A 9,894-nucleotide genomic window follows, 5' to 3' on the forward strand; every position below is an offset into this window, starting at 1 on the left:
GGGTTACAGGTGTCCTTGAGTCTAGCTTTTCTTATGTTCTTTCTGCAAATGGCATACAGCTTGCTTAATCTGTCAAAGCTTCAGTGGCTTATAAAGTCCAATGTGAATTGGTCTCCCTAGGTCCTTAGTTGACCTCATTTTGTGCAACTTGCCCTCTTACCCACTACCCTGAATCCTGTGAGATTTCTGATAGTTCCGTGAAGTCACCAAACTCATGCCCACCTTAGGGGCTTTGCCCCACCCATTCCTTCTGCTCGTTTCTCAAAATTCACCTGGGCCTTGCATGGCTACCTCTCCCCCCGCCCCCCAGAACTAGGGTCACTTCCATAAAGGTCACCCAATAAAATAGCTACCTCATCACTATATATCACATCATCTTTTCTTTTTTCCTGCAAAACCTTTAGTGTTTCCATTTGGTTCAATGCATGATAGAGGGTTCCAGGGTGGTTAAAAAGGTGTCTTGTGGTTTTAGGGAGAGGCTCAGATAAAGCCAGATACCAGGGAAATGCAGAAGGGCCCCTCGAAGGCCTCTGGGCTCCAAAGGCTTCCTAGTCATGTTCGAGGGCGAGCATTTCAAAGAGATACTAGCCCATCGCAGCCTGGGGGCCGGCCAGCCTGTGGATGTTAGTCAGGTAGCCGCCCATCTTCTTGATGAGTTTCACCTCCTCTTCCAGGAAGTGGTTCTCCAGGAAGTCACACAGATGAGGGTCTGTGCGGGCAGAACCCAGGGCATGCAGATCCAAAAGGGCCTGGTTCAGGTTCTTTTCCAAGGCCAAGGCGGTTTCCACGGCATCCTGAGTTTTACCCCACTCATCTTGGGAAGGCTTCACCAAGTCCTGGAAGAGAAGGCAGCCACGGCGCTGGTTTTGCAGCTTGAAGAGACACTCAGCGCCCTCACGCTTGTCCTCGGCCAACTCTCCGAAAAAGTGGTCCATGCCCTGTACAGCCACATCGTCAGAGTTGAAATAGAAGCCCAGAGAGAGGTAGGTGTAGGAGGCTTGCAGATGCAGGTGGGCCAGGTAAACGACAGCCTCCACTTTGGTGGAATAATTCTGACAAATTTGGGAGCTCATAGCTATTTGGCAATGAAGAATTAAGGTCAAAAAAAGAGGGCTGGCTGGGGTGGTTCCAAAGGCAGTGACTAGAAAAGAGACTGGAGTGTGGTTGGAAAGAAGGGGTGTCCCCGGGTCTGTTCCGTCCAAACCCTGTTGAAGCAAGAGACTGATTCCAGGACCACCCAGGACATTCTTGGACTGCCTACTTGAGATTGATGGCATAGCATTTATCAAAATCTGATAGTATTTATTTACGTATTGGTTAGTTTGTCATTTTCCCCATGTGACCAGGAGTCCCATTAAGGTAATTCCTGGCAGAGGGTAAGCGTTCAATGGTTAGTTATTGAATGAGAGAGCAACAATAATAATACCTCCCAAAATTTACTTTGGTTTATTATGTATCAGACACTATTCTAGACATTTTATGGATTAATGAATGAAATCTTTGCAATGGCCATATATGAGATAAATACTTTTATTATCCCCATTTTACAGATTATTAAATTACACTACAGAGATGTTGAAACCCTCACAGAAAAATCTTAGAGCATAATAAGCACTATGAGTACTTTTAATACTTCATATATTGGTCTATAGAGAGGAACATATATGAATAAACAGGAGGAAGAACCAGGGCCTGCCTGCTGCTCAAAAAACAAAGAAAGGTAGACAAAGAGAAATGGAAAGGAAATATATTAGTTTGCAAGGGCTGCCATCATAAACTACCGTAGTCTGGGTGACAACAAAAGTTTGTTTTCTCAGAGTTCTGGAGTCTCAAAATCCCAGATCAGGATGTGGCTAAGTTTGGAATCTCCTGAGGACTGTCCTCTTGGCTTGTAGATGGGCCCTCTGGCTGTGTCCTCGCAGGTCGTCTTTCACTCTGTATGGTCTGTGTCCTGATTTCCTCTTCTTATAGGACACCAGTCACACTTGGTTAGGGCCCACCCAGATGGCCTCATTTTGTCTTAATTATTTCTTTAAAGACCCTGTCTCCAAATATAGTCACATTCTGAGTCACTGAGGGTTAAGTCTTCAGCATATGAAATTGGAGGGGATGGCAGTTTAGTCTGTGACAGGGGAAATCAGAAACGTGTAAAAATGAGTAAAGGTACACGGACTCAAGGAGAGAAAGAAAGCTGGAGTGTAAACATAAGATATAAAAGAAATTCTTACAACTTAAAATATATTAATGTAGGAAACAAAGGTTAAAGGGTCCAGGAAAAAATACAGTGAAATAAATTAATGGGCTTTGTACATAATTTTTTAATACAATTGAATTTTTATAAAGTTGAATACTTGTACAAAGATATAAAATAGAATATGTAACTATTAACACAGAAAAAAATGAGGTAGATGAGGGACAAAAACACAAGAATGGATAAAAAGAAAAGAATGAAAAAGAAAAAAAGTAGTAATACGGTTCTACAACACACTGGTTTAGGCTGGATTTTGTTTTTGTTGTGTGTTGGAAGATGACCTGTCATTTTGTGAGGTTGGATAGTGGAGCATCTGATTTCTATGACTCAAGACTTTACTGATTTGAAATATTAAAGAAGGCAATGCTGATATTGGAAGTATGGAGAGAGAGTCAGGAATACTTTTCTATATGACAGCACTGATCTGTGTCATAAGAGAAAGTATATCAGCAGCATTTTATAAAGCTTCAGGGGGCTTTAAAAAGCAAAGAAAGTGAGATTGGGTTCGCTGGAATCCGACAGCAGGTTTAACAGGAGATACTGTTCTGCTACAACTCTCACCAAGGGAGTTCAACTTCAACAGTGCTAATCTTTCCACAGTGGCATAAGTTTAAATTTTGTACCCCTAAGGAAAAATTTCCAAAGTAATTCCTGTTGAACTTGCCTCCCAGAACCCCTGACGGGTGTGCGCTACCCAGGTGCCCCACGTGCCTCCCCAGGGGCGTTTGTAGCTCCATCTCCACTCATTGCAAGCTTGTTGTTTGATATTCCAGATGCCTAATTCTCTCTTCCAACATGATTAAATAAAGTTACCACTGTTCTATGAAACTTATGACATGGACTTTTAAGGCCAAATTATTCTTTATTTATTTTTATTTTAACGTCATTTTGCCTTCCTTATTCTCTGGCTTCTGGTATTGCAGATTACTATAATGCTTTGATATGTGACTCTAGGTTTTATTTATTTTAGCTATATTGAAATACATCAGTCTAACCATTTTTACTTTATGATTTTCTCATAATTTTAAGTATCTTTTTTTTCCTGGCTATGTAGGTAAAAATAGTGTAACAACTAAATAGTCCTCGAATAAAAGAATAATAATTTACTATATAATCTTTTCATTTATTTAAAAATGAGACCAGATTTCTTTTAATGCCAGTTTAGGCAAGATTTTAGATGTTGTCTACTTATTGCATATACCAGGCTTTCTTTATTTAGAGTCCCTGGGGCACCTCTATCAGGATCACTTGAAATGCTCTGAAAAATAGAGATTTCAGGGACCCATCCGTATCTACTGAACCGACATCGCAGGTGAAGCTAATGTTTATTGAATTTTGAGAACAACTGGTACATACTTTAAATACAAGAACTAAAACTGAGTCCAAATAAATTACCCTTCTCAGCTATCAAATAGAAATTTCATTTATTAGGTTGGCCAAAGAGTTTGTTTGTGTTTTTCCATAAGGTGGCTCTAGTAGTACTTAGTTGTCTTTAACTTCATTTGAAACAATTTTGTTAGACTATATTGTGACAGCTGCATTAAATATAAGAAACATCAAAACTGGTGAATTTTTGTGTAGCCATTTTATATTGAAGAGGGAGGAAAATATACAACATTTCCGGTATATTTTACTTTATTATTTCAAGACAGGTAAAAACTCAACTGAAACACAAAAAAGACTTATGCAGTTTAGGGAGAAGGTGCTGTGACTGATCAAACGTGTTAAAAGTGGTTTGCAAAGTTTCGCGTTGGAGGTTTCTTGCTGGATGATGCTCCACGGCCCAGTAGACCAACTGCAGTTGATGGAGATCAAATTGAGCTGTTAATTGAGAAGAATCAATGTTCTACCACGTGGGATATAGCTGACATACTCAAAATATCCAAATCAATAAAGTTATTGGTGAAAATGAAAAATGTGTCTTTTATTTTATGCAAAAAGCTAAATGAACCTTTTGGCTAACCCAACATCTAAAAAATTATTTTTGTCTCTTTAAAAATTTCCTTGAAATGATTTTCAACTTTACATTTATCTTCTTTTCTCATGATCATGTGGAAGGTTTATTTTTCTTTTTTGCTTTAAAGACTTTCACATGGCAATGTCAGTTTAATGAACCCAGAGTCCATTACACACACAGGCAGAAGCAGAAAAGCACTGCATACTGGGCTGTGGTCTTGGCCGCAGCAGAGGCTGGTTTGTGCAGTGCACCTGGGTGTCCCGCATGGCGGGACTCTGGTCTTTTGAAGAAAATCTGCTCCATTACCCGGGGCCTCCGAAGACCGTGTAAATGCTTTCTCCTTTCAAAACTTGATGATGTTGGGGAAGTATAATTAAAACCACAATCTTCTCCCAATTCAGAAATCTTATCCACAAGAGTAGTAGAGAAAAATTTTATTCATTCTTACTACTTATTTTTATTAACATTTTATTTTAAATTTCTTTTACTTTGAATAAGCACTCAACCAGAAGGTAATGCCAATCATAGGAAATCACTAAGAGGCTGCAAAAACAGGGAGAAATCTCGCCCTCTTTTACAGCTAAGCAGATACACCCAATTCGATATGTTTTCAAGATAAACAATAACTAGTTCTCAAGTAATAGAATCTGACAGCATTGTTCCTTGGTCACACATAGTTCATCTTAATTTAAACAGGTAATTGGCATGACCTTTGTGTTAACTAATTGGCTTCTCCTGGAGGAAAAGCAAACTTCATATCTTTACGTCAGGAGGTAGTTTTGCAATTGGGAGCCTGGCGCCCACTGCTCAGGCTCCTACCGTCCTGAAAAGACTGGAGACGGAGGCGCTATGTCCTTCCACACTCGGTGTTTACGTTTCTTATAGATGGTTCCTGAGTCCTTAGAGAAAAACCCTCCTGGATTTGGAAGATAACGAAAGGCCAACGTAATTTTCAAAAGGATATATTGCATATGTTTTTCCAAGTGAGGAAAACTTACAATTTTAAGTTATCTGAAGTAAATACTCTAAGGGAAAGGGAGGAGAAGAACAATCTTTGTCCATTTTTAACAGGAAGAATTATTATTTTTAATTGTATTTCTTCTTACAACTACCACTCTTAAATGGGAATTCTTTTAAAGACTGATGAAATTGAGGCGCCATCAGATAAAGGCTTTTTGGGTTCTGTTTGCACATGTATTGATAGCTTTAATACATACAAATTTTCTCTCTCACTTCCCCTATGACCAAAGGTCTATGTTTATAGGACAAGTGAGTATGATTATCCGCAGTCATCAGTTTGTAATGATGCACTTAGCACTCAGAGGAACAATTAAATTTATAAACTTGCTTCCTAATTCTGTCATATCACCGTACAAATAGAAGTACATGTTACCGATGTTCAGTTATAAATAGAAATGCATGTTACTGATGTTCATTTAGTTCTTGACTTTTAGTCACCAGTTTTGAACTTTAAGCTGAACCAAAGAATATGTATTCAATATTGAGAGCCACAAATGTTTGCTAGGAGACTGCTCAAAAAGAGGCACTCACACTTGCATTTTACTGGAAGGGCGCTAATTGTGGACATGCCCAGGGCCCTCCGAACTCTTTTTTTTTTTTTTTTTTTTTTGGTTATTCTTGAATTGTTTGCCTTCAAAGGAAGGGAGTTATTGGTGTAAGTGTCATTCCCAGTGTATTCCTTTGACTTTCTGCACATCACTTTCTTGCTCCATTCCAATTTCTATCTCCTGAAAAAATGAGCAGTATGAACTGGTTGGGCCAGAGGGAACTGTTCCTGATTAGCAAGTGGCAGTGGGATAAGAAGGGGCCCTATTTGAATCAAGATGTTTACTCTTAAAGGGTTGGTTCCCAAGGAGTTGAAGAGATAGTTCTTGGGCTTTAGTCAAAGAAAAGAATAACACAGCTGCCCTCAGCAAGGGGGAATTCCAGCATAATGGATTGGCAATGGAAACAGTTTAAACCAATATAAATATAATAGCCACCCACTGAGAGGCAATTTACACGCACCAGGCCAGCATTGCAGTTGTGTGCTTGGCCAGTGTAATACACACAGGAGTATTTAATGGTCTGGATACAAGGCGACTGGGGTGGGGTGGGAGGAGAATGGAGAGTAAAGGGGTGTAGATTAGTCCAAATGGCACACTAAACCGCAAACCCCTGCTTCAGGGCCACGTCTGCTTTTTGTGCCACATGAGGAAGGACATCTCTCTTGGCTCCTTCTTTGAAAAGTAATTTTTTTAATTGCCAAGCTGGCCTTGATTTCAGTTCTGGTGTGCCCCTCCCTACAGGGCTAAATGGCTCAGGATATTTTACTTCTCTAGCTGGCGTCAATGGAGATAAGGGGTTAAATTAAAGCCTATCAAGAAGGGTGACAGGACCTGGGCTCTGGAGCCAGGCTCTCTGGGTACCCTTCCGGCATTTCTCATGGTGGCTGTGTGACCCGGGGCAAATGTCTTAACCTAAGTCTTCCTTGAATTGTCCATAAAATAGGGATAATACCAATACTTTCCCCTTACACTTCTTATGAGGATCCAAGGAGATATCCATGTAAAAAAGCTCTTTCTTCATTTCAAGTCCAGAGTGAGTGCTCCATAGCTGTTAGCCCACCTCATCAGAGGCTTGCGTTCTCTTTCTGCTCCTAATGTCTGTGATTTTTATGTTTCGTCATTTCAATTCGTAGTCAGGTTTTACCAACCAAGGGAAATTTGCTTTAAGAAGTCCACTTTGTAGTTATATTTTCTGGCCTTATATTTCTGGAAAGAAAATGTAATTTTATACTTTTAATTCTAAACCAATTAAGCGTTGATCCTCAAAAGCTTCCCCTTTCCCATCATGAATTCCATCAAATTTGCAGACAGGAAGAGGTCTCTGGATTTCAAGAGCTGCCTGAACCGCAGTCAGGTTTTGCTCACGAGTGAGGGTGTCAATTTTTACAAGTTAAAAAATGTTCACTAGGGCCATTCTGTGCATGAATCTACATGAACTGGAAGCTGGAAAAGAAATATATCTCATTAAATCTAAGAATTCCTTTACCTAATCTACTACTCAGTCACTGAGTAACTAAAGAGAAATGAATATAAAGTATTTTTATAGCTGTCATCAGTATCATAGAGAATGGGGGAAAATGAGGAGGTGGACATAGGAAACTGGATATCATACATCTAAGAGAAACATGAACATGATTTATGTTTTGCTTCCCAGAATGAAATGAGACAGAGATGCATTACTCTCTGTAGCGTAGGACATGCTATAACTGAAAAGGAGGTACATTTTTTAAAAAGATGTAGACTCCCTGTGCATTCCAGAAAATGAAAAAAAAATATTTTATTCCATTATCATTAGAAATAAGTTAAAAATGATCTTTTAAAATATTATTATATTCAAAATGAAATATTACTAACGTGAAATCCCTACAGCATGTACTTCTTGAGTCTCTTTAACACAGATTTTCATTTTTGTAAACAAAGTAAGTTAAGGTGGAGCTTAGTATAGGGCAGTGTCTTCAAAAAGCAATTTTGGGTGTGATGTTAGCCTTTTAGTAACTAGAGCATAAATAATGATATTCATTTCCCTGTGTTACTCAAACATTTTTGTGGAGTCTAATGAGTACCTCAGAACTCTGATCAACATCTTATTGGAGAGAGTGACCGGTTAATTTTAAATGAACTTCCTGCATGCCATTTATTCTCTGTTTGCATGGATGTGGCATGCAACTAGGAAGGAAATTGTAATGCTTTTAAATACCACCTTTACTGATGTGAATTAATTTGTAGTTAATGAGAATTTGCTACTAAAGAACATTTTTCATTCTGTGAGTGGTAATAACTGTCTGTTATCAAGGGAAGGCCCCTCATCCACCTGCACATAATGCATCTTATATTTTTGGAAATGAGAACATTGAAAAAATGTTCCAACGCCACTCACTACTCGTGGAGATATTTTATTTAAAAATTATAAAATCCAAAGACACACTACATGTATTTATGTATATGTGTTGTGGGTATTCATTTCACAGCTGTTTGTATAAAATGTTTCTTTGTAAAACTTGATTAAGCAATTAGAAGCATCAAGGAAACAATTCACCTTTTCCACACAAAGAATCTCAGAAGCACAGTGAAGTTCTTTGTTTATGTCGTAGTGTGATTCCCCACAAGGCTCACATCCGTATTTGTGGGAGAGGCACTGGACTAAATTTTTATTTCAGCACCATGATCAGAGAAAAGATTCTTTGCTGAAAGTATGTGTGTTTATGTGTCGGGGTGGGGAGCAGAGGTGGAATGACAAACCCTGAAAATTAGAGCTCTTTGCCCTGTAAAAACAATGAGCTGGTGAAGTTAAAAACCTCTCCATAAAGGTGCTTTCACTTTCATTTGACTTTGTAGTCTGAAAATAATCCTTCATTATATTTAATTCAGTCAAGTTATGAGAAATGTTTATAGGACACAGTTGAACAGTAAGTTACTTTCAAGTGATTTAGTTGAGAAGATTATAACTTTTCTAAACATTTGTAATATTTTGGGAAACTGAGCCACTAAAATAAAGTCTCAGTTATAAAAGAAATTCCTAAGTAATCAAATTATTAATTACAATAACTCTGTCACTAATTGAGAGAGACTATGAGCAGATTCACTTGCAGTTTTAGTTTCTACAGATAAATTTCAGCCTAATATTTTAAATTTTTTAGTTTCCACATTATCTTCTAAATTTCACGCTCCCTTACTTAAGGGGATATTTGTTTAGGTCCAGAATCTGTAAAACATGACTATTCCTATATCAATACATTATAAAAATCTAGGTTTGGACACTATTTCATGCATTGTTACTCAGAATCTTCTTGTAGACATTTGCAGAGAAGTATAATCTTTATTTTAAAGCCAGAGCGATCTAAGCTACAGAAATAAAGAGGTTAAAAGTGGTCCAGATGTGACATGACTACACTATTTACCATCATCTTGGTAACTGACAAATGATTGGCAGCAACGGGACAATGACATGATTTCCCTAATGTGTTGATAAGGGGTAATTCTGAATAAAAAAGACTTTCTGGGTTTCTAATACCTGCATGATAGAGCTAACAAAAAAAAAAAAAAAAAAAAAACAAAAACAAAAACCCAACCCTGTTAGTGCAACTTTTATTGAAAAAAAAATTTACAAAATACTGGGTTAAGAATCATTGTCTTGGAAGATATTGTTTTAAATTATTTTATATTTATTTCCTTTACTCTGAATTTTTTTATAATGTACTCTTTAACCTAAAAATAATTTTAGTGCCAAAAAATTACAATTAAAAATGTGAGATGATCAAAACTTTTTCAAAGGACCAAAAAGACCAAGTAGATGTCAACAGGCTCTCAGTGTAAGAGAATTACTATAGCTGGGAGCTCAAAATGGCTCTAAGTATTTTTCTAGCAGGAAAGGCAAGAAGATTAAATACATCAGTTTACACATTTCTTTTTTCTTGTCTGATGAAAGAAAATAAACACATTCCTCTGTAGAAACAAACTTTTTCCTGGGACCAAGTTTTAGTAGAAATTTATCCTGTAGTTCCTTATATAAGTGGTTCTGAATAACATAATAGAAAATGTGAGCAAGAAACAAAAATATTGTTCAAATGGACAGTTCTGGTACTGATTTACTTTACAAGCTGAGAACATAACATTAAATT

General features: G+C 37.7%; 1 protein-coding gene across 1 annotated transcript; it reads right to left on the reverse strand.

Annotated features, from left to right (window-relative positions):
* Nucleotides 1–584: 584 nt before the first annotated feature.
* LOC129067144 (ferritin light chain-like) lies at nucleotides 585–1,073 on the reverse strand. The gene has a single exon (XM_054568865.1). The coding sequence runs from the start codon at nucleotides 1,071–1,073 to the stop codon at nucleotides 585–587; it is 489 nt and encodes a 162-aa protein (XP_054424840.1).
* Between the last annotated feature and the right edge of the window lie 8,821 nt (nucleotides 1,074–9,894).

The sequence above is a fragment of the Pteronotus mesoamericanus genome, unplaced genomic scaffold (assembly GCF_021234165.1).
Source record: "Pteronotus mesoamericanus isolate MK-2021 breed Mesoamerican mustached bat unplaced genomic scaffold, CSHL_Meso_final contig_20, whole genome shotgun sequence".
NCBI classification, from domain to species: Eukaryota; Metazoa; Chordata; class Mammalia; order Chiroptera; family Mormoopidae; genus Pteronotus; species Pteronotus mesoamericanus.

Excerpts from the sequence above, each read along its gene's own strand:
- LOC129067144 (XM_054568865.1), bottom strand. The coding sequence starts at position 1,073 with ATGAGCTCCCAAATTTGTCAGAATTATTCCACCAAAGTGGAGGCTGTC.